Source organism: Styela clava, chromosome 6, assembly GCF_964204865.1.
Source record: "Styela clava chromosome 6, kaStyClav1.hap1.2, whole genome shotgun sequence".
Lineage (NCBI taxonomy): Eukaryota > Metazoa > Chordata > Ascidiacea > Stolidobranchia > Styelidae > Styela > Styela clava.
Window position 1 is genome coordinate 16,175,778 of NC_135255.1, and position 25,613 is coordinate 16,201,390.

At 35.5% G+C, this 25,613-nt stretch overlaps 2 protein-coding genes across 3 annotated transcripts; one reads left to right on the forward strand and one right to left on the reverse strand.

Annotated features, from left to right (window-relative positions):
- The first annotated feature begins 10,661 nt into the window (after positions 1–10,661).
- Positions 10,662–13,331, forward strand: LOC120331946 (uncharacterized). Its single transcript, XM_039399131.2, has 4 exons — positions 10,662–10,820; positions 11,612–11,754; positions 12,169–12,292; positions 12,917–13,331. The coding sequence occupies exons 1-4, from the start codon at positions 10,754–10,756 to the stop codon at positions 13,120–13,122; spliced, it is 540 nt and encodes a 179-aa protein (XP_039255065.1). The 5' UTR covers positions 10,662–10,753; the 3' UTR covers positions 13,123–13,331.
- Positions 13,332–15,250: 1,919 nt separating this feature from the next.
- On the reverse strand, positions 15,251–25,004 carry LOC120331032 (kremen protein 1-like). Of its 2 annotated transcripts, none has more exons than XM_039398053.2 (9): positions 24,846–25,004; positions 22,960–23,131; positions 22,403–22,491; positions 21,420–21,608; positions 20,530–20,694; positions 19,494–19,880; positions 19,050–19,115; positions 17,597–17,791; positions 15,251–16,666 (listed from the first exon to the last, which is right to left on the reverse strand). In XM_039398053.2, the coding sequence occupies exons 1-9, from the start codon at positions 24,937–24,939 to the stop codon at positions 16,461–16,463; spliced, it is 1,563 nt and encodes a 520-aa protein (XP_039253987.2). In that variant the 5' UTR covers positions 24,940–25,004; the 3' UTR covers positions 15,251–16,460. The 2 variants fall into 2 exon arrangements, with proteins under 2 accessions (XP_039253987.2, XP_039253988.2); XM_039398054.2 differs by having other exon boundaries at positions 22,960–23,127; positions 24,846–24,985.
- Positions 25,005–25,613: the final 609 nt, after the last annotated feature.

The following is a 25,613-nucleotide window of genomic DNA, read 5'->3' on the forward strand; positions in this document are numbered from 1 at the left end:
AAGACCACTGTTTTGGGGGATCCCCTAACCTTCGATCGATAAGTCTTCGGTTTCCAACGGAATTCTAGTTTTCCTATTGTCTACTTCTACTATGTAAAACATCTATTGTCTACTACAGTCCTACTCAAACTTTTTCTGGAGAAGAGTCCCTGGACTCTAATTGCGGAACTCTAGGATGCCACGGAACCCCGTTTGAAAACCAATGATGGCGTACAACTACGTTTTTGCCTGCCCCGGATGAAATCAATATTCTAAATTGAAAACAGTTCTGCAAAAATTTCCATTTGTTAATGTGGCTTTACGTAATTTCTTCTCAACAAATTTCCTATTTTCGTTTAAACGATTTTCATTTATTGTTTATAAATATGCATGATTTTTGCTGTTCTAGCATAGAGATTATGAAAATGCATCAGCGATGGAATTCAAAATTCTAAGAACAGGTTCCATTTTGTCTCTGACTGACTAGCAACAGGTTCCCGCATTCTAAGAAATCTATGCCGTACTTATATCTTTATCACTGTTTGTCTTATTGTATGTCAAGACGTAACATACATTTACGTGACACGCTTAACAAAGAACTAATACACAACTCTCCAAACGCAAAATATAACACTAGCAGTCAGAGCTCAAGAACGGCTTCGCTCATTTTTTTGACATTGACAATACAGTAACTGATTCGTGTGAACCTCCTGAGCCCCTCCACTGGCATTGACTTGAATAATCCGCATTTTATATACGGGAGAAATAAATTACTTTTTCGTTTGCTGAAACAATTGCTTGAAAGTTAATCATTGACAGCATATGATCCAGTGTAGTACTGACTTCGCTACTCCCGTAGTATGTGTATCGGGTTAGGGCTAGGCCTTAATTCTAATGGATTTTAGTCATATTACGAGTTCGGGGACTGTCTGTGTAGCCAAGTGAATATACCCCCTGACCATAGGTTAAACAACTTAATGTAAAATAGGCGAACAAAATTGGTTACCCCCATATTGGTACACATACTTCATCGTCACAAGTTCCATTACTGGAATTTTTTGTCATTCTTTATACGGTAATATGTTTGCATTTATCGATGTTTGACCTCGCTTTTATTTTAGTAGTCCAAGTTCATTATGCTCGTCATATGGCAAGAATGTTGCTAAAAAATTTGAATCACAAATATCACTTGTTTTCATTACTACCGATATAAAATATTGGCAAATCTCCATTCGCTGGTATCGGCTCAACGTGTACATTTCATTAATTTGTTGTGTAGTTAGGATGATTTTCTCCGCAATGAATGGACCCATCGATTTCAAATTCTCAGTAGTTCAAGATGGATAAAGCCGCTAGAGAGCTATTTTTTCAAATTTTCCCAGAGTGCCATGGGCCCCGATATTCAACCCAAATAATTTGACGCTTAATTTTGATGCATGAGAACGATTTGTATTCCAATACGTTCGCTCACAATTGTCTCCGATCATTTCAGAAAACCCGAAGATCTTTTTCGCAAAGCCCCCCGCCAAAAGAAAAATCCCCTCCAACGCTTAAAATAAGTAAAATAGTAAGTTCAAATTCAAGGTGATGGTTAGGAAAGCATTTTATGCTGGGAATTCAAAATTTCAAATCATTCCTAACGATAACCCTAACTGGATAATAACTATTTTTTATTTAAAACGTGGCGAGGGTATTTTTCTCAAATGTCACATTTTTTCAATAGTGGCAGGGCTTTACACAAATTATCCTTTTTTATTCCATCTTGTTTGCTACGCTTGTCCTCCGATCTTTTCCTGCAAGCTCAGATGACAACTTAATCGTTACCGTATTGGTGCAGGTGCGCAACCTTCCTATTTATTTGTGCATTGCTCTCTTGTTTTATGGACTTGAGTTTCTATCATTTCTGTAATAGTTTCGTGAAACGTAACGGCTTTGGAATATTGGTATATCGGCAAACCTTTATTAGAGCAGATCTTATGAACTGTATTTATTTATTAACTGTTAAATTCGTTCTATATTTTGTTTTTTGAATGCCTCTTGGTTCTAGTGCTCTCGGAAGATAGGCATGGGATGTAAGTAGCGATTAGACGGTTTACCAGTGATTCTCAAACTAGAGTTTGAGAGCTGCATGCGGCTCTCAACAACCTTTCCTGCGGCTCTTGTTAATGCTTTAAAAATTGATTACTTTTAAAGAAAATTTAGTCTTTTTTTATTGAAAACTAATCATTGACTTGAAATCAAAATGCGGAAGTCTATTAGTTAGTCGGATGGATTCCCCCGTGTTTATTTGCGTAGCGTTGACTAATCTACAAGATGTAATAGTGACGCAACAATAAGCGTTTTCGCGGCCACTTGGACACTTATCACTTGGAAAGATTTTAGACATGACTGTAATCATTGGCTTGCTTTCGTGGAGTTTCATATTATGTATAAATCAATTAACTCAATGAATATTTCAATTTTTAGAGCATTTTAATTTTGTTCCAGTAATCAAAAATAGTCCCGAAATATCTGGCGATCATCTCAAGCAGCGACTGCACCTTGCATCCTCCACGATTACGACACGCTTTGACAAACTTATTAGGAATAAAAGCCAAATTAAATAGCTGTTAGTCTAGGGTGGGCAAAATCGAATCTTTTTTCGAATCGAATAATTTGAATATTTTTAACGAATACCGAATAGTCGAATAATGAATATTTTTTATACATACCCGCAGGATCGAGAACGTCGGAGATCGATGCTCCATTTGGAAATTAATAGAAACATTGAAAAGTCGGCAATAAATCGTTTTTTTACTGGTTAATGGTTACTTCCATCATAGTCGTTGATTGTCTTTGTCACCGCGATCGTTTCGGCGGCGATATCCTATAGTTGGTATTCTATATTCCCGCCCTTTCTTGTTTTTTGCAAGAATAAGGGGTCGCCGGATATCGAAGTTTCATAATTCTAGTATACCCTTGCGTTCACATCAGCGACAGCTGTTGAATACATTAAGGGCTGATTTCAAAACCAAAAGAATTTTATTCTGAGTTTTATCCTCTGGATTTGATCTTCCTTATCCCGCTTCTAAATTAACCGTGCTCGTTTAAAGTGAACGGTAACCGAGATGCAGATATTTATTAAATTGATAATTGAGTTTCTCATGCTTTTCCATGGTGTTCGTGTTATTTCAGAATTAGATAGATAAACCTAGCAAATTTACGATTGTGTGAATCCTGAATGTTGATAAATAGCGATAAATAAATTGACAATGAAGGCATTTCTAGGCCGTTGTGCTTAATAATAGAGGGTCAGACGCTAATTATAACTAATTCCTTCAAGTTTTGAAAACAACACCCCGATGGTTATTATAGCTAAAATACTTACTGCGTAATGCTCAATTTTCTCTACGGAATTTGCAAATTCAGCACTTCACTTAATAATTTTGATTATGTTATGCATTAAGGCTCAATTATTACTGCCGAAATGATTCAAAATTTAACAATCGTAATCATTTTCGATGATAATAAACCCAACAGTTCGTGAACGAGTCAGTGTGCATTGTAACAACGAAATTCACGATTGATTTTACGTTCTACTCTTGGCTCAACGGCCACGCATGGTCGAGTAAAATGTTTACATATTCGAGACATTACTTGGCCAAGGATGGAAGGGATCACTAAAGATCTGATACAAAGTGCTTTAAAAGGAGTAGGACATGACATTTCTTATCATGTTACAACTTAATGCTTTTGGAAAGCTTTTGGAAAAACTTTTGGTCATTTTTAAATCAATTTATATAACTCGAGTTTTCTAACGACCTAAAATCGCCTTTTTCACAATGAAACGCAGAAAAGTCGTTTTAACATTTAATTTAAATCGAATTTATGTTCGGTACTGCAAGAAATGGCAAATGTTATGTCACCAAGCATGCGGAGTTTAAAATCTGGGAAATTTATTTTAAATACCTAATTTGGCTTGGCGTTTCTAACGGTCGGTACGTCTTTTTGTAAAATATGGAATTGAAATGAAACGTTAAGTGCAAAGATAAGCATATAACACCATAACGCAAAGACAACGACTTTTCAAATTTGTCTTTTTTTTTGATAGCAGGCGCCGACGGGAAATCTCGCAAAATTCACGATAGAGTTGGAGACGCGCGAGTTCGGTGTCCAAGCAGAGCGGCGCAGGTCACGTGGTACCGGATATCCGAAATGCCATTCGAATATTTTACTATTCGAATATTTTTGCCCAGACCTAGTTGTTACGTGTGTTGTTGATACGATTACTTGGTATTTTAAATACGCGCTTAAGTTTTGTTGCTATTTTAACTTGCGTTGTTTGTGTGCGGCTCTTCATAACTTTGAGGTTTGAAATGCGGCTCTGGGACTAAATAAGTTTGAGAACCACTTGTTTAGACTCTTTATAAGTTTCACATTTCACTTCTTCATAAACAAAATAAGAAAAAATTCGTGGTATGCATTTTGAAACCCTCGGATATAGCCAAACTATATATAGGGGTGTGCGACTTTTGATACAGGAGATACAAATAACTGAGTGAAACCGCGGGCCGCACCTTTTAACATCGATTTTCTAGTAGTTTCAGGCGTTGGTCGCTCCGCACAAGCTAGCTGTTACGGCATTGTAACGTCATAGATAATAAATTGGACTCCGGTATAGGCTTTGCAAAGCAACGTAGAATTACTCGCATGTATCAGATTCAACTAAATCAACTCGTTTTGCGGGCCGCACATCATTCAAAATTGGCACTCATTCGCGGACCGCAAAATCTTTTCTCGTAGGCAGGGGCGTGTCAAACTAGTCTGCTGCCCGGGGCGAGTTTCTGATAATGCTGCCCCTTATACCTAAATTTTAAAAAAATTTGGGTGATAAACAGATTATAGGTGTTGTCATACACGAAAATAAATCAAATAAAGGTCAAGTAAGAGAGAAACGTTTGATTTATTAAACCAAGCATCAAAAATGTTGCAATTGTAAAATATAAGAAATTTTTTCCCGAGAGCAATGGTCGGGGAAACAATCCTTGTTGAATAACCATCACCACAGAACACATATTGTTAGCTTTAAATTAAATAAGAACACATCTAGAAGAGCATGTGTAATAACGCAAACTCTACAGCTTGGTTCTGCTGCCCCCTACAATGTGCTGCCCGAGGCGGTTGCCCCCTTCGCCCCCCTCTAGGCACGCCACTGCTCGTAGGCCGCAGGTTACACACCCCTGATATAAATAATAACTACACTCATTAACACGTGCGCTGTGGAAAGTCCAGGATGCCCCACGGTATTGCGAAGTCTTGAAAATCAATAACGTGATTGTTGTCTACCCAGTATTCTGGGTACTCCTGAAGTATGTGTACCAGTTTAGAGTTAGGCCATAATTGTATTCCGATTTCCCTTGTTTTAGTTCTATTGCGAGCTCGGGAACTGCCGGTGTTAGCCAAGTGAATATCCTCCAGTAGTCCAGTACATAGGTTTCAGTCCGTTTACACAAATTGATGTAAAATAGGCGAACAAAATTAGATACCTCCATATTGGTACTCATACCTCAGAAGCGCCGATTTTTGTATAGGTCGTTTTCACATTTTATGGCATCAATAATCGTTATCGAGCATGCGTTATTTTTATCAACAGCTTGGCCCCAGCGATTACCTGAATTATGAAAAATCGTGTGTTTATTTCGCAGTAGCGGTTCGCAATCTCTTTTCTGTTCAGATTCTGTTCACCCTGTTCAACAAATAGCCAAATTCGATTCATCTATGCAAAACTTGTCAAGGTCATCATAAGTATCATTAATTGCAATAACGTAGCTAGCCCAATTTTTTTTTCTTTTTTCTCCCCCTTCCGATACTTCGCTTAAAGAAGTTACCCAATGTACACAGAAATGATCAGTTTTCTGTAATTCGTTCAAGAATAGAATAAAATGGTGCTGGGAAAGACGTAAGAATTTATATCTCACTGCAAATTGCTTTTGACAAAATGTTGAAATTGGGGTTTGGGAGCTCGACTCCGACTTCAACAACAAGCCTCTTAAATAGTTTACAGTATATATGTTAAAATGAAACATCAATATGCCTCACATACGTTTCAAAACGAACCATTAGTTTGTTTAGCTGAGAATTATTTATTTTCGACGTCGATTTATCAAACACAGTCAATAATGTGTGCAGCACAACAAGCTTTCTGTAAATGTAATTCAGCGTCTAACAACGAAAAACGTTTAAACATGGTTCCTTGAATATAGCGCCTCATATTCTTCAATTTTAAGTTGCAGTGAATATAATTCCATTGGTGGCAGATACATTGGGACCATTGTCCGAAGTAAATTATTAAGCGGCATTATCATCGGGAGTTAATATTATGCTGGAAATATTGTCGCAGAGCGTTAGATATGAAGAACAGAAGTGAAATCCAGGGTATGGCAGTAATACCTCGCGCCATGGCTGCCGTTTGAGTGGGTAGGGGCGCAAAAAGAGAGAAAAGTTTTATCTGTGTAATCATTGTAATGTTTCCATAAACCAACTTAAATTTAGAACCGAGTAAAATTATATGTTTAGTCACATGATAACGTTTACTTGTGTCATTTACACAACAACCGTTAAGGAAAATTGTCAACCAACCACCAGGTGGGCGCATTTTTACACTTCGCCATTGGCGCTATTTTACGTAGATACATCACTGGTAAAACCAATTGCATTCTTTTCAGATTTGGTCTTTGTTTGGCTCGCGTGTCAGGAGGAGGACCAGCACACGGTCATCTATCTCGAAATAAAATTATCTATCTTAATATATTTCGTATCGAAACGTATCTATCTCATGATCCAGTTTAATAAATGATTCTCTATTAGACACAAACACTCAGACACGCTTCAACGATTTGCTAGGAGCCGCGGGGTATCCTTTTATGACATCTTTTTCACGCGCCACTGATTTGTAGCGATATTGTAAAAAGACCGTCGTGAAGTTTTGTTGCTTGAAAGACAGCATATAGCCTATCAGTTGTGGTCATACTATAATATTTTTCCCATTTATTAGGATAGCTGCGAAATGTGAGACAATGAGGCGGTATTATATAGATGCAAGTCAACGGATTAAACTCCAGTCATACTTTAAGCGTTACATTCTAGTGAGTTGATATGGGCGTCAACGCCAAGCAGTTTATCTTATCATATATTGGAAGCGGAAATACGAAATAATTATCGGTCTGTATTTTTGTAAGGTGCACTGCATTTTTAGTCCTGTCTATCTGTATTCGAATTGCCATAAAATTATTGATGCTTTATGCAGGGTGGTCCAAGGTTGTCGGCTTCAAGAGCCACAAAAATATTTATGCATTGTTCGCGGGCCATAATAGTGCCAAGAATAGGTAAACGGGCCGATACTAAACAAACACCGGGGCTCCCGAAGTATGCGAACCAAGATGGCGGACATCGGAATGTAATATGTGTACTAGGTTAGGATTAGGCCATAATTTTAGGTATAAATACTACGGGAGGCTCTTGGCCAGTCTTCGAACTGATAATAGGACTAAAATAAGGAAAATTGGGAAAAAATTATCGCCTAACCCTAACCTGTTACGTTCCGATGTCCGCCATCTTGGTTCGCATACTTCGGGAGCACCCAAACACCTATATTTTGCAAACGAATTGATCATTATTTGTCATGTATCAAGCTAAAACATGCAAAAAACACCAAAAAATTCACTGAAACGTGCAAAAGTGTTTCTATATCTACATTTAGCTTTCAAACTCTTCACAATGGAGAAAGTGCTTCCGCAAATGTAACTGCTTTAGAACATCGATAAGATTCTCGAAGCAAAATCCCTTGAAATTTGGAAATGATCATTGCTCACATGATTGCAAAAAGCCGATAAGTAATAACAGTATCATGGTAACGGTAAAAGTTCTTGAATAAATGATAAAGTTACATTAAAAATAATTCCGGTTCTGAAAATAAGCAAGCTTCGCATAAATATCGAGTAGTTTCCAATATTTCATGTAATATCTAAATATGTGAAGGGGAAGCCGTCTAATAACAATAATTAATAGAATAATTTTGCTGGTCCACGCGTACCCTGTGTGATTTACTCATGTGCAAAGCGTGGTGCCCGTTCAATGGATGATCAGCATCACACATGCCAACGCTTAATTACTGGTTTTCTCACCCGACGCCTTTTAGGCATATTGAGCTACAAAACGGGTTGATCTTAGGTGAGCTGCATAAAACTTGTATTGCCAGTCAAAGGCAAAGGTAAATACTTTTTTTTATTGTTATCAAATGTCTTCAGCCTAAATGACTAATAGTGGTAAACGTGTCAATAACTGTGTGAAAATGCCACGGGGACAGACTTGAATGTGTAAGAATGAAAATACAATTGAAATGTTGCTCAATGGCATGATAACAGAATGTAGAACAATTTTCTGCAATTGTATAAAAGCGTATATTTCAGTATGAATACAAGTTACGTTAATATAAGAATTACACCGCCCAGACGTGGTTTTAGCGTGTCTTTTTATAGTACGAGATGTTCATTATGGAAATTGCAAGAATGATAACACACGCAAATGCTGTGTAAACAGAATAAATACTTGTAGTGGATTGCAGACACCTAGGGTGTAATGCTTTCAGATGATTTCTGAATATTATGACACAGCCGTGTTTTCAATATTCATTATAATTTTATTTGAGGTGATAACTTAAAAGATTGCAGAATTTGAATTCAGTGGTACATTTAGACAACGTAATACCATGTTATTGAAAAAGAGAGGGAGGGAGGTTGTAGATAAATAAAATAATATGGAAATATGTCATGCCGGACAGGAAAGATCCTCCTTGCAAAGCACTACGAAGATTTTATAACAGTGGGGATTGTGAAGCGGAAATGTTTTTATTCAAGTACCTTGTATGCTGATTCGATCGTTCATTAGTTCATCGCACGATGTCGAATTCGTTTGAATGATCAGCTGGTTAGTGTATTACGTGATATAGAACACGCACGTATATTGATGCGCTTTATAAAACTCTCATGCAGGTGCATAGTTGTGTAGATCAATAGATAGTGAGGCGATAGATATTGCTCATGCTAGCAGTAAGTGGAATGTAAAAAGTTTAAAACCAGGTGGTCATTTTTGCTGCTGTAGACTGGTACACTTATTTGCAAAAAAAAATTCAAATTATTTTAGATATTAGTGGTGTTCAACCCCTATGGGGGAGCGGTTCCCCCCAATGAGACATTCCAGAAGCTCGAGAAACCCCTGTGCTGCAGTTTAATTGTCTTTTATTGCCGGAGTTTTATAAACTATAAATATCTGAATTCTGTCGAAACAAAGTGATATTTAAAGTCAGCAACTAAATGTAATATGTATCAAATTAAATTTAAACAGTATACATATATATACATTAATATAGGCTCTAATCTAAAATTTAGAATTTGAATGAGAACTCACGGAACCCCTGGATTGTATTGGGGAACCCCAGTTGGGAGCCACTGATGTATCTATTATTATTCCTAACCGCACGTTCCAGTGAATTTTTCTTGACCGATTTCGAGTAAGTGTTTTTGAACAGTGTAGGCAGCCTGAAGATGCTTCAAAACGTCGTGTTGAATGCTTTATTACTCGAATCAAACATCTGCGTGTCATATCACTGTCTTCGTACAAATTACTTCCGGACATGTTAAAATTAGGTCATCTTTAGATGTTATAATGACTGAACGACTGTGCTATGATATCATAATGCTGCGTTGTTTTCTAGCAAAGTTTCTTCCAAATTATTTATCAGAGTTGAAGCAGAGATACGTACAGCTGACTATAATTTCGACATAATAGCGTAAATCTTTTTTTGACTCGTAGTTTCTGTGTAACTCACATTGACGATAACAACTCGATGTCCAGGACCAGCTTTGTGCCAACACAACCTATGGGTTCGTCGCGGATTCTAGGTGTAAATAATTAAACCTAAACATTCATATTTACAACCATGTATATGTCAGCGTGTTTGTTCTGCACATGCAAGACTCGTAAAGTAAAATTATTATCAGTATCTAGTTAAACGGTAATGAAATGTAAGGACGAATTCATTCTTTATTTTAAAACCTTTATTTTCATTTATTATCCTTATTAGTACTCAGAAAAGGCCCCGCGCAATCTCGTTAGTTAAGGCTTATTGACGTCAATCTACACAAAAATCAGATTCTTGCAGTGGCAAACTACGGTCCGCGGTCCGATGTCGCACAACCTGAGCCCTAACTTGGTACATAACCTGAGTTCAGGTTGTGCGCCATCTTGGTGCGCATACTTCAGGAGGTCCTTTTTTGTGGCTCTCGAACGACTTCATTTTTTATTGCTACCTGAAAGTTATGTATTTGGTCAATTAGTATATTATTAAGTTTGCCGACCCCCGATTTAAAGGTAAGAATATGTACTGCAGGGGCTAAGTCAGTGATTCATGTACAGTACGTTGATGCAAAAACCATTCGACAATAGGTACGTTTGGGGTTTGCGCTTCGAATTAATATCTCGAATAACGGCCAGCGTAAGTAAGAGACAGTGAGTTTTGTTTTAAGCTCAAAAGTTTTACCCAGGACACCATAGACCGCAGCACGTCTAGAATTTTAACATGGAAACGAAGATACCTCTATTGTATGGAGTAATAAATTTTCGTAAAAATTGTTTTCATAGATGTTGAATAACTAAAATATTAAGTATTGCTTTTACAAATAATTAAGATCAACGAAATTCACCATTTTATATTCGAACAGATTTTATTATTGAAAATATGAAGGTATTAGAATTTAGTTACGTGATATTTACTGCCAGCGTCACATTCTCTACACTTGTAAAAGGTGAGTGAGATTTTTTTGTGAATTGTTACAAAAAATCGTTTCTGAGCCATCCAAATATTTTCAGCAATAGCTATATCTAATGACCAACCAGGAAGCCAAACACAAAGTCTTGAATTAGCCATGAAATTAATTTTTTTTCTTAATTTTCTTCTCCACTGAGATCAATATAAAATCCCATTTCTTTTTTAGCAATTTTTTGGAGATAAACAATAAAAAATCAGGCGCTTGTGTGGTTTTACTTTCTTATACCTGATATACTTTTCATAAATTACTGTGAATTGTGACGCTAGAGTGAATTTTCGAAGTCACGTTCGCTCTGAATATGTCAAGCAGCTTTACGCTGAATGTCCCGAACCTGGATACCGCTTACCAGATGTCGCAATTTTTATTGTTGTTTCGGTTAATACTTCGTTCTATTAATGTCTGTCATTGATTTCATAATTTGTTTGTTTTGGGGCTCAGTATACAATACTCTCGCACGAATCAGTTCAAATTACAAAAACATTTTTTCCGAAGTCAGGAATCATACATACCAATAAGTTAATTGTCCACCTTAATATCATCATGAATCTACAGCCGTCGGTTCATTATATTTGTCTTGTCATAAAAAAATTAAATTTTTAAAAATAAAAATAAAAAATTAAAAAACTCAAATATAAAATTTTAAAATTATACGGAACTATATTTTTTGCATTGTCTGCGTTAGTTATATTTCTTTCGTATTTTTTTATATTTAATTTTTCTATAACGCCGCCGTAATTGTTAATAACCGTTCATATTTATTTCGACAGGCCAAACTCCCATCATTAATACGACAGAAGCATCGAAATCCACCACTCAATTGTTCACTCAAACGGGTGTAACGACACCGATAACAACAGTGCCGGTGTCACAAGATTCCGGAGAACTTACAACGAAGCCTATATTGACCCAGGTAGATTTTGAAAGTATATTAAAAACAAACAATAGAGCAGTGCTCAAATAAATGAACACAAAGCCCAAATCGAAGTAGTATCAAATCTTTTACAGTAACTGTTGTATATCTATCCTTATGAAAAACTCCCTGGCTAACAGATCGCCGGAATGCGAACACAGAAGATCTACACTGTGCTCATTTTTAATTCTGGTGACGTCTTTTTTCTAGCCTCATTCTCAAACTTTTAATGACAACATGGCCATTTGATGTTCCCGCAGTATGTGTACCAAGATGGCGCACAACCTGAACATAGTATGTGTACCAGGGTAGGGGTTATCAGGGTATGCGCCATCTTGGTGGACATACTACGGAAGCGCCGGCAATTTTGCAGTAACGCATTTCTATATATTCATTTGTCGACTTTATTTTCAGCAAACACAAACCCCTACAACCGATAATGATGCAACTCATCCAATATCCAAACGATCAACGAATTCCTTGCCGAACGATTTGACGACGATATCGACAAAAGGAGTTTTAACTACTAATAAAAAAGGTCTCTTTTCAATATTGCTACAACCTTCCTGGCAGTAATTGCTAATTTTATCTTCATAGGTCTAACTTTTTTTTTATTTAAATTATTCCATTAATATGTCTGAATTTAAATTTGACCAATGGCTAACAGTTTACTGTTTTTTTCACATAAACATAGCAATAGGTTTGTTCGATGTAGTCAAACAACCATTTAAATGTTCAAGGAATTTATGTACTTAATAGAATTAAAAGAATTGAACACAGACCCCTCTGTTTTTGAGCAAATCAGTTTGAATTTTATGACGATCTACGTACGTCCTTTTGTTGAGACCGACTCTATTATATCAACTATTAAATATGACATGATTTTATAATCACTCTCACGCGAAAATTTGTAGTTATGTTGGAGTTTTCTAAGAGTTTAGATTCGAGGATCGTAACGGGAAGGAAATATTCTAAGGTTCGGAAAGATGAAAAATCACCATAGAGCAAATATTATTGAACAATTACAAAGGCCTCGTGACTTGCTTCGGTAGATCAAAAACCATAAATCCACCGCAAAATCTATTGCCATATTTGGCTTTGATGCCAGTTCCGATTTTTGCGTCGAACTTCTATAAATTATCACTTTGTTTTCCGTTTTCAGGTATAACAAACGATCCAGGTTTTGCCGGTAAAATTGTCGGCGTAATGCTTGGCATTGCGGCCTTCACAGCATTGTTAATAATCGGGGGAACCGCATTGCAAAAGTACTTGAGAAGGCGAGCAATAAAGAAGGCAGAAAAACCTGAACCACCTTCAAATTTCAACAATCCTGTAGATTTCAGTGGCAACGTAGATTCATCTGTATAATAGTGAAGATATACCAGATGACACCAAGATAACGTTTTATCTGACTAGAAATGAAATATGTGCCAGTATACACAGTCTGTGTGAGGAAGAAAAAGAATGCTGAATGTCTGAAGAAATCAACAGGTGTTACATCGTTTTATCATTTTTGATGCAATTAAATGTAAATATTATTTAAATATGCAAAAATATATGATGGAAATCGGAAATGGTTTCGTTGAAGTTGTAAGCGTTGGCAAATGTTAATAGTTATTTGAGAAAGTTTATAATACTTTAAGTTTGATATACAATTGTAAACCTCTAGTTCAGCGGTTCTCAACCAGTAAACCATGGCCCACGTCTGGTCCATGCACAGAAACATTTTGAGGTGGGACACAAATCCATTAAAAATTGCCAAAGTCATTGATAACTTTAGTTTCATTTGTGTCTCTATAGTTAATCTTTGATTGTAGTAGCAATGAATGTCGATAGAGTTTTTGCTACTGATTAGTAATTCTTATTTTAAATATCAAAGCGTCTATGTATGTAAAAAAAAAAAACTTTTTTAGTAATTTTGCCTTGTATGAGCAAGTTTATGGGCCAGAGTTTTTTTTGTGCAACAAAAGTCGGCCACGAGAGAAGAAAGATTGAAAATCACTGATGTTTGGCAAGTGAATCTGGAATTTGTCTTGCCGAGAGTTAAATTTTGGTAGATTTTTCGAATGAAATAGACTAGAACTACGAAGTTAATTCAAACCTCAGAGAATATCAGTAAAAATGACAAGAAAGTTGACAAGAGGTTTGGTGTGAGAAGAATTGGTCTTTCATTGGCGTCCGACTTGCAAAAAATACTCTTTCCCATCATAGCAGAATCGATGTTCCTGTGTGTATATTAATTACCTTTTCGTTTAACTATATTTGTGGTCAAATTCATTTGACAGATTCATATATCGTCTTGACTGGTGTTTTCTTTTGTAAAACTCACCACCCTAAATCAGCATGGTTTCAGAAGATTCTGGAATTTCATTTATCGCTCGTGACTTCAAGTAACCTTTACGAGTGATGATGTATGACTTTTTTGGAGATATTTCCAAAAACCTAAAGCGATATGCCAGAAAATAAGATATTTGACTCCCCTGCAAATACTAAAATGACATTGTAAACGATTCACACAAAATGTTCCACAAATTTTGTAACAGCTCTTATACCAGTGGTTCTTAAACTTTTTCGAGCGCGACCCAAATCTGAGTTTTATGAATACTCGCGACCCAATCCTAAACAACGCAAAATGTGTTTTTAATGTTAGTACAGTTTGACTCAAATACAGACAACTATTTATTAGAAACAGTCCATTGACTCAGTGAGATTGATGAAACTGAAATTTCCTTTTCAATATATCTTCAATACACAGCTCTATTTTACCCAACGCAATACGCAAGTTGTCACGGGTATCGAGGCGATTGCGAGCTTAGTTTTGATAACCGTCAGTGCCAAATATCCTCGCTCGCACAAGTGCCTTGTCGCGAATTGTAGCAGTCCGTCGCAAGCACGACATCCTAGCTGGCCTTCGGTATCTCTCGCAATATACAACTTTTTACTCGTCAAATGTGCACACACTGCTTCGTTCGCGGTAAATGGTGCCTCGAGATGAAGTCACATTTTCTCTAGATATTGAATAATCTAATGTCGAGAAGCGACCTTCTTCATTGCGTCGTCTATTACAATTTACATTACCAAAAAGACACCCATTTTTGGTTATTTTAATCCACTAAGACGACATTCCACGCGGTCAACACAACGACAAGCGACGTGCATGGTTACCGATACCATAAAAATAATACACGTGACTGGCATATCAGAATTGTGATGTAACAATGAGCTCAGGACAGTTCTTTCCGTGAATGAAATTTTATATTTCATTATTTTTAAATACCAGAGTTTAGAAGCTAAATTGAAACACTGGGAAAGCTGGAAATTCTTCTTTCTCCTCTTAGATTGCCCTTGCAGTGACGACCTTGTCGCGACCCATTTTTAAACCTTCCGCGACCCATGTTTGGGTCGCGACCCATACTTTAAGAACCATTGTCTTATACTATACGCGATAGTGTCAAAGTTTAGATTTTGGTCGACTGTGGTGAATGAGTAACATATACAAGATATAATTGTTTTATTCGATACATGAAAGTAGTAGATAACAATAAGAAACAAACAAATATATATTTGGCAAGTTAGTAGCGTCATAAAATTGCATTTTGTTCTTTTTTTCTAAATAGACGAAAAATAAAACTACACTGCGTTTGCATTTGCTTCATATATAGTTTTATAATAAAAACGACTGTATTGGTTATAAGGTTGTTAAAATTTTCATAGCGACCTGTAAATACAACATGTTTCATTTTCAACAAAAATTATTCAAACTTCAGCTAAAAACACAAACGTTATTATAATTGAATATACAGGGTGGTCGCTAGAAAAACAGAAAATTTGTCAAACAGCTATTTATTTTTACAAAGAATATTATTTACAAAGTTTTTTAACGGCATTTGTTATATTACACAAATATTACAGAAATCAAAAAGAACCTAAAAGGTATCTATCTACCTGAAACAATCTAGAACCTAAATGAAATAAAAACATATCGAAAAAGAAATGAAAAAGCACGCATTTTATTCGTGATCTCATCTGAGCTTTAAATTTTCTGATTTTCTAGCTATTTTTGCAATTTCAGTTGAAATTTTATGAAAACATATTGATATGATGCTTTATATATATTATAGTATAAGACTTTAGAAGACGACCAATATGTATGATAAAGTGCTATGTTAGTAAGGATCCAAGAACTAATATTTCGATGAACAGAAACGAGTCAAAAATACTCGTGAATCATTAATTATGTACGATTCGATCAAGATTTTAAACATTTCTACGAGACGGGTTGAGTTTATCAAATGCGATTCTAATATCATTTTATGCCATTGAAACTCCATTGTACAACTCTAATAAAGTATAAACAGCCATGCAATATAATATAACAATATTGAATCGGATTACTCGCCCAATATTAAGAATATGAGGTATACCTAGCGAAGCTCAGGGATAATTTGCAAGTACATGATGGGACCTCCTGAAGTATGCACATCAAGATGGCGCACAACCTGAACTCAGGTTGTGTACCAAGTTAGGGTTCAAGTTAATTTGCAAGTACATGGTGATGTCATCAACGTTTTTCCGTATTTTAACCGTGTAGAAATTTTGCAAACATTCTGCTATTGCTGCATTGTATAAGACAGACTGAATGTAATTGAGTAAACATACTTCACATATTAGTTTTCTAAACTTATTTACCGACTTCATTCGACATATCACAACGTGGTATCGCTGTTAAATGTAACAGGATTGTTGAACATCGCTGGTGGGTTTGGAGTTGATTCATCTTTTGCCTCTTTACCTCTCCATTTTATGAGATACAACGCTACCAGAACAACTAGAACTAAGAACACAAGGATTCCTATCACAATTCCTGCGATCATGCCTCCATCTGCACCAGAGGATTGCTTGCCTTGAACAGCTAAAAGATTAAGTGAAAAAATGTTGTTTTCAGGCTCAATGGAATGGGCGCAGTCCAATTCAGCACTGTAAATGTTTTAGAGATTGGGATGTAGAAACTTGTATGCCCAAATATGTATATAACCTTATCATTGTACTAGATAACATTGCTCTCTTGTGGCTAGCAGTTAAATGAAATAAGAGTCGCAAAATCACGTTGCCAAATTTAGGATTAGAGTTGGGATAAGGTGAAAGTAATATAAAAATTAAGATCTTCATGTATGTCACTGATGGTTCTAATAGTACCGTACGGATACATTCAGCCCAAAAATACCCGATGCAGTCCAATGGTAAACGCCTTGTAAAATCCTAATACATGTAGAAGAGAATCAAACGAACTCAAATATTATTTAAAAAAAAAAACGGAAATTTTTCGTTTCAGCATTACCTACTAGCCTTTATAAACGTTGGTGGAGATCATGGAAATCGTTTTGAACCCTAGAACCCCCCCCCCCCAAATTCAATCTAGTTATGGACCCAAACCCAACGATCTAATCCAAGGGGTAGGTTTTTGGACTAGGGACAGAAATTTTGTTCGTCTAGACTGGCGGTCCATGCAAGTGTGATGTAAAATTTAATTTGGAACCGGTATTCACATTGTTACCAAAGCAAAAGTGGAAAACAATAAGTCCCATGCGAAACTAAATTTAATCGCAATTTCAACAAATTCCTTGAGCTATTTGTTAGCTAAAACATCAAAATTCGGTTTTAGTTTGGTTGTGGCAGCATCAGGCGGGTCAGATTGAATTCCCCAACGGGTCGTAGTTTGCCCATGTCAGATCTAACTCATTATATCAACCCGTAAAAAAAGTTGACGCGAATTCGTCTTTATCATCAAGAAACCTGATCGAAGGATATCAAACTGAATAAAAATGCAACTCATTTAACTAACCTGAGCTATTTGTACTAGGTGTCGTTGATTTTGTTGCCCCGGAAATAATTGTTGTTGTACTTGCTGTGAGTGAAGGAGATTCGACAGGAGCCTTAGTGGTTGTTGTTGTTTTCGCAGAAGAAGGCTGTGTTGTAGATTTATGTTGAGGGCTTTTAGTTGTTGTTGTCGTAGTTTTTGTTGTTGGTCTTGTTGATGCTAAAAATTAATTCTAAGTAAATTCTCTAGTTGGGAGAATTTCTAGTATGGAATTGAAGTAGCGGTAAATGCTACATGTTACACACCATCGCCGATCTGAGGATGTTGATATGCACGGAGCGAAATTAGTTTTGTGTCATTTTGCTAGCGTGCATCATTTAGTCAGTAGTGTATTTCTCACAATAGGAAAGTAAACATTGTACATACAGGATTGGGGAGGAAAAAAATGAAATTTGCAAATTGCATAGTGTGAAGAGAGACCTTATAACCAGTAATGGTTATCGAGTAGCATCATGGATGCCAAATCTTATTGATTCTTGTTATTTTTATTGAAATATATGAATAAGGTTTAACACTTTGCATGAATTTTACTCAAATAATTTCATTTCAGTGAAGTACATGATATTGCAAATAAACTGAGAATAAGCCACAATTTATACTCCTACGGAAACAATATTCTGAATTTGCCTACAGTTTTATTCGGTACTCCCGAAGTATGTGAACCAAGATGGTGGACACCTGAACGTATTATGTGTACCAAGACAGAGTTCGGCCATAATTTCAGGTACAAATACTACGGGGGTCACTTGGCTAGTCCCCGAACTCGCAATAGTACTAAAATAGGGAAAAATTGGAATAAAATTATAGCCTAACCTGGTACACATATTATGTTCAGGTGTCCGCCATCTTGGTGCACATACTACGGGAGCGCCGTACACTCACAATGAAACAATCAATGATGCATTACACGACGTCATGAAATCCATAAATATTTTACGAAATGTTCGTTTTCATTCTAATTTGTCATTTATGCTATATTACGCGGTCGAACAGTTATAACTAAACAACATGCGAATTACGTTATAAAGGTTATTCACAGCAAAACAAAAATATATATTAAAAGAAAGTTTGTTTAATTTTTTCAGGATATGGAACTTCATAAAAAATATTAAGGCATATTTGTATATATATATATATATATATCGAACATAGAATAACCTCTGGGACTTAATTATAATACTGCACAGGGTGTCTTTAAAGTCCCTTTACTGTTTCAATTTTGTTATGAAAGTCAGTTCTTAATTTATATTAACCAGGTTTGTTGTTTTTTAATCAGTAAATGTTTTAAGTTTTTTACTTCATTTAATACATCTGTGACGGCCAAAACAATATATGGTATCGATAAAATTCCATTGCAATTTCAAAAAATTTTAAGACTTGATGGACATCCTATATACTTGCGGTGAACAATACTTACTTGTAGTGGTTTCGGTTATGACAACATCAGGCAACGTTGTTTCCATTTGGCCTTCCAAGTTAGTTACTGAAATGCACAATATCATGTTTACGTTTAGATCATGGAATAAAATAAAGAGCTAGCTTATAATATACATATCAGGTTTAAACTGAGTTTTGAGACGCGCTTTCGAAGTTAAAACAAGCAGTCATCTTTGTTAGATAAAAACTAACAATAAAGAATATTAAGCCAGGGCTTCAGTGGTTACTGATACGTGATAAATGTTCCTGTTCGCATAAAATTTGTAATTTAATCGGAACAATTAGATAAGAAACAGTTTAGGGTACTATCAATCGATTTCAATATTTAATCCTTCAATCCATTGGGAACGAAAAACAAATCCCCAACGGACTTGAAATACTTTAAGCAGCTAAACATATAGCATTTTTGATTTTCAATATTTACTGTTATAATGCAGAATAAATCCTTCTTTCTTATGGTCTGGGTCTGAATTGAACACAATGTGCACCGCATAGACTTCCGACACTTCCAGTACGATAGGGGCGGGATGGTCACTTCCAGAGTAGGACGCAACCCTCACTGAGTTGGTATCGGTGGAATTGGCGTACGTATAAATTTTCAAAGTGTCATTTTTTGTTTCTAAGTTGAAGTACGAGAAGTAGACGTGCATTTGGTGCTTTCTTCGTGTTTCTTCGTCCTTCATGTACTTTTCCGGAACGTAAATTGTCCAACCACATTTTGCCTCATTGTGATAATTCCCCGGCCATCGTGGGGAGTAAATTACGCCGACGTCACGTTTGTCGAACACTCCGTCGCAGGATCCCGCTTCCACTGTAACATAAAGAGATAAAACATTATCGCTACAACGGTGCTGATTACCCATATTAATTCTCTAAATGAAAGAACTATTACAGACATCATAACATAATTTGGTGCTCCAGAAGTATGCACACCAAGATGTCGCACAACCTGAAGCCTAACCGGTACAAACATACTATGTTCATGTTGTTCGCCACCTTGGTGCGCATACTTCTGGAGGTCGCGTAATTGTTTATACCAAAAATTTGCGATCTTATGAGCATGGTGCTTACGAAGTTGAGGTGAGAGTTGCTCTTAGGTTTTGCACAGATTAAGTCCACTATCTCTTAGAATGAGTTATAAGTACTGAAATTTTTTGATTAGTTTTAAAAAAAAAGGGGCTATTATTTGCTCAACAAGATTTTGCGCCCCTTAACTGTGACAAAATACAACGTGAAACAAAAAAGTCAGAATCAAGATCGTATGAAAATATTCCAGAGACTCCATAACTTTTGCGCAGAACGTCCTAGATTGCTTGATCTTTCGAGTACAATCATACATAAACAGGAGTTTTAGTGTTTATTTGTTAAAAAATTTGATTTTTGTAGAAGAAATTAAGAAATTTATTTACTTTTTTTTAAAATTTTTATGGGGAAAGGGAGGCACAAAGAAAAAAAAATACCGTCATAAATAGCAATTGCATTATCTCCTCCACAAGCCTGCATTCGATCGTCAGCGCAAGGATACTGCAAGCACATATGTGGATGTAGATGATTGATCAACTCTCTCATCTGTGCCCCGTCATCTTTATTCGTACCACACATGCACGAATCACCTCCGGTAACCCCTGTATTAATGTTACAAATTTCTCAGTTATCGTTAATTATAGTAACATATTTTCATATTTTCTTGCTGCCTTAATAGTAGTGGATTGGTATGCATGAGTGCAATGATGCTGTAGCAATAATCCAAACAAGTGGCCGGATGAATTATAATTTGCTTTTGAAACGTTACAGAATTAAAAAGTGTAAAATTGTTGTGCATGGTATTTGGGACATTCAAACAGTTACCAGTTTATGTCGTTGGTGCGTATAAATTAATATTGAGTCCCAAATGCATATAATCTTGTAGAAATTTTGATTCGATTTTTTGTTGCCAACAACAACTTTTTAGTGTTCTGTCCAGAAATGTATCATATTCCGTTTTTTCGAGATTAATCTGCCTAATGCTTATACAATTTGCTAGTGATCAACCCAATGTATGATTAAACGTCTGTACATTGTTGATTAAATCTCTTTAGCCCCATGTTTTCCAACGAGGAGGATTTCTTATCTGGGGGCATTTAATCATTCTTGGGGTGGATTTTTGCATCGTAATGTGTTACTAATATGCTTCAGTTCTTTATTACTGTAGTTACTAAAACAAATATTTGTGCACACAATATAAATCCCTTAAACAATACAAGCGCAGAGTTGCGACTTGCACATAACACGAGGTAATGATTCATGAAATGCTGTATTCATGAAATGCTTGTGTTATAAGTTTATTGTTAAAAAATTTGAATCTGCTGACCTGCGTAATCGTATTTCTTGCTCCTGCAAAAATTCAAACATCTTGCTATTCTCATTTGCGAATCCAGAGTTATACTATCTTCTCCGTCTAATATGAGGTCGGGAGGAGGACCTGTGGTTGTCACGTTCTGGCCTTTTGGCGGTGCGTCATCGTTGACGTATAATTTAAAACAACCAATCAGTGCAGGAGCTGAAACAGAATTTGAATTTATATATTATATTGTTTGTAATTTATTGATCTTCGTATACATTTAATAAAACAAAATCGAATCTAGTTGTTCGACCCGGTTATAGATTTGACTATACTTTAAAAATAGCCTCTCGCATCGAAATTTTTATGACTAATTTTAGTCATGAACATGACCACGAAAACGGTTTTGTCTTGTTATAATATTTTAGTGAACGTCTCAATTCCACAAAACTTGAATAATTCGACGAATCGTTCTTAGTCCTTTTACAATTGCAATTTTGTTATGAAGTCAGTTTTTAATATATCTTAACCAGGTTTGTTGTTTTTTAATCAGTAATTGTTTAAATATTATTACTCTATTTAATACATCTGTGAGAGCCGAAACAATATATGGCATCGATAAATTTCCTTCGCAATTTAAATAAAAATTTAAGACTTTATAGACATCCTGTATTTTGTCGTGATTCCAAAGTCAATGCAAGTAAGCATATGGAAATACCAGGTAAGAATATTGCATTGGCTAGAATGGGAAAAAGCTCAATGGTGCATGCCATTTGTCCACTTATCAATTTGTGAAGAGACATCAACAATTTAAATTCATTATTGAATGAAGGCACTGAGGTCAAAAGAATCCTGTTCGAATTGCCTGTATATTTATTCAAGTTCAACGAAAATTTAAATTTTTAATCAACAAATTAACAAAAAATTAAATATAGAAAATAGGGATTACGTAATATAACATCAAGAAAAACACGGGTTGAAGCATCCAATATGAACTAAAAACTAGCACTTACTACTGCAAGTCGGTATGTGACAATAAGACCATCCTGGGGCTCCGTTCTTCATTACATAACACCAAGGAAATAGTCGGTTGTTTGGGTTTCTGAGTGAAAAAGATCAATGTTTTCAGCAATTCAAAGGAATTCTCACAAATATATTTCTATAACGTTATAGACCAGGGCCAGATGAAACAAAATTATATTTGTTTTAGTGCCCAACAAGACCCTTGAATTGAATAGAATAGTCATCTTTGTTCCTACTACTGCAATGCGGATCTACCGTCATGAAAGCTTAGAGGAAGAATAAGTAGTTAGTTCTGCATAAACCCAATCAATATAAAAAATGATATGATAATTCATAAAGGAAATAATAATTTCTATGTATCAGAGTGTACAAATCCTTGTTTTGGGCAATACAAAATACTGAATTCTAAAATTAGTAATCAGTAGTTTTTTTAGTTTTCAAGCATATCAAAAATGCACACTACATACACAAAATGCATTACTTCATTTCTGGGTAAAACACTCAAAAACAAATCCTGCTTATTCATTAACAACAATTATTCGCTTACCTGCAATAGTTCCCTGTAAGTGTGACATTGAACTGTGAGGTATCTTGATCCTTCCAAGGCAAGCAAACTTCAACATTCGGAATTGTTGGTTCATACATTCCACTTCCCTTTACGTATGTTGTGTTCTGTTTCCCAGTGTAATCTCTACCGTTTGGAGTGTAGCATTCGCTATCTCAAAAGAAATAAGACAGAAATATATTCAAAATAACTGCCAGAAAGATTACTGTATGATTTTTGAGTTATAATACGAAACATCAACACTATGAAGAAGTTTTATTTGTCGCAAAACCTTTATCTTGATTATTTCTATGCAGAAGTACAATCATGCATACAAAAATGAAATGCTGTAAAATACCTAGAGATTGTTTATAACGTCTCAATACCACAAATTGAAAATGAGCAACAGTATTAGTTCTGTTATAGAGTTAGGTCTAAATGTAATTCCAAAGTTTGATAAAAAAGAATTCCTTTTTACTTAACATCAAGCAGCAAAATTTTGGGTGAAATAACGTACCCCATAGGAAATGTAAAAAGAGTAGCAGTGGCTTTCATTTAATTCCACCTTCAAGTTACGAAACTTTGTAATTAATTGGTATATCAGTTGATATTTCCCGTCGAGAACAATAACAAAAAAACCTCAACACAAAGACAGTTAATAAAAACAATTTGAAGGACAACTAAACTACGATCTTCATAGCCACCGAATAGTAAAGTAAATTATGTTTCATAATAAACATTGTTACAAACTTTAGTGCATGTGATTTTTGAAACTTTAGACACTCGATGTCTTAGACCAGGGTTTCCCAAACGTATGTATTGATTCAAATTTCTTTCGTCTATGGAGATGTGAAAAATGTAGGTTATAAAACTTTCTCTGCCCCCTCCCCACACCACCAGTCCCGCTCTGAGTCGCTACGTGAATTCTAAGTTAGCTTAAATTGTAATCTAATTATTATATTTAGATCAGAACTCATGGCTAGATTTTTGGAACGGAATAAAAGGACGACTGTTTCTGAATCTGAAGTCAAACCTGTTTTATCCCAGAAAAATAAAAAAAACTATTGAAGAAAGAAAAAATTGTGCAGTGAAAAGCAACCTCATCCATCACACTAATGTCGTTTGTTTTATTGTGTTGTGAATAAAACGTTTTTCGTTGTGCGCAGTAATTGATACGGCGTAGAATGGGGGTCCGTCACAAATAATTATCATAAACAAAAGGGCCTCGGCCCAAAAAGTTTGGGAAACTTTGTCTTAGATCACCGGTTCTCAACCACTGGGCCATGGTCACTGCTGGACCACAGAAACTATTCCAGGTGGGCCACAAACATATTAAAAATTACAAGACTTATTGATGAACTAGTTAAACTTTGATTGTAATAGCAATAAATGATAATCCTGTACCAAGCTACTAAATGGTAATTCATTTTTGAAATATATATATATATTTATAATTTTCCCCTTGCATGAGAAAGTTAATGAGTCACAAATTTTTTTGTGCAACGGAAGTGGGCCTCGAGAGAAAAAAGGTTGAGAACCACTGTCTTAGACACTATTTTTCCAGTGTGAATAGATTGATTTCACTTTACAGAGGTTTACACAAAGTGAAAAAACAATTTTTACGTGCAACATGTCTATCTTTTTTTAGTTTAATCTACTCATTTTAAACTTATTTATCTCTCTCAACCTTTTTTCGCTCGTCGCCCACTTTCGTGGCACAAAAAATTTTGTGACCTATTAACTTTCTCATGCAAGGGAAAAACTACAAAAAACAAAAAATATATATATTTCAAAAATGAATTACCATTCAGTAGCTTAGTACAGGATTATCATTCATTGCTACTGCAATCAAAGTTTAACTAATTTATAACAACAAATTCAAAATATACCTTTTCCCATTCTTGATTGTTGACCATTTGATAAGGTAGAAACACAAAAGATAGAGATCCACAAGCGAAGGAACTTTGCAAAAACATCATCCATTTTCAATTTTACTATTTACATAAAATATCTATAAAGTTGCATATCTACATAAAAATTATAAAATATTTATTCTATATCAATGAAAGTCTTAAAAACATTTTCATTTGTTTTATTTTCAAAGACATTTTTTTTTGATACTATAATTAGAAAATATTAGAGCATCGTTTCAATTGCTATGGCCTAATGCAACGTTTTGAAGCCGGGGAAGTTTTGACGTTTTTGAGAAGGAAATATCACTTTGCATTTGATGTAGTTTCGCAAATATTGTTTAGCTATTTAGTATTATTGTAAAACGTAATCATGAGTATATTACAACTTTTTAATCTGTGCAAAAGTCAATATACAGGTTGTGTGTAGCTCTAGCTAAATGAACAAACAACAAATAATAACATTGAATTTGAGGGGGGGGGGGGGGCGGAGCTGACTTGGATGATGGTCGTATCGCTCCCTCCAATCTTTACCAATAATGTATATTTATTTATTTCATGTATGCTTTCATTTTTATATTTGTTTAGTTGACAAATCAATGAATCTCTCTCTCTATCTCCCTTTCTCCCTCTCTCCTTCTCTCCCAAATACAGAGTTTTAATGCAACGCGAGGGAGGAATAAAGATATCCAAATTATGCGCATGTAGGAATTTATTGAGAAAAGTTGGGAACTGCTTGCCGTGTAG

Excerpts from the sequence above, each read along its gene's own strand:
- LOC120331946 (XM_039399131.2), top strand. The coding sequence starts at position 10,754 with ATGAAGGTATTAGAATTTAGTTACGTGATATTTACTGCCAGCGTCACA. Across the intron at positions 11,755-12,168 it reads CGAAGCCTATATTGACCCAG|CAAACACAAACCCCTACAAC; the intron begins GTAGATTTTGAA and ends CTTTATTTTCAG. Across the intron at positions 12,293-12,916 it reads TTTAACTACTAATAAAAAAG|GTATAACAAACGATCCAGGT; the intron begins GTCTCTTTTCAA and ends TTCCGTTTTCAG.
- LOC120331032 (XM_039398053.2), bottom strand. The coding sequence starts at position 24,939 with ATGGATGATGTTTTTGCAAAGTTCCTTCGCTTGTGGATCTCTATCTTT. Across the intron at positions 21,609-22,402 it reads TCACATACCGACTTGCAGTA|CTCCTGCACTGATTGGTTGT; the intron begins GTAAGTGCTAGT and ends ATTCTGTTTCAG. Across the intron at positions 19,881-20,529 it reads TGCAATTGCTATTTATGACG|TGGAAGCGGGATCCTGCGAC; the intron begins GTATTTTTTTTT and ends TTTATGTTACAG.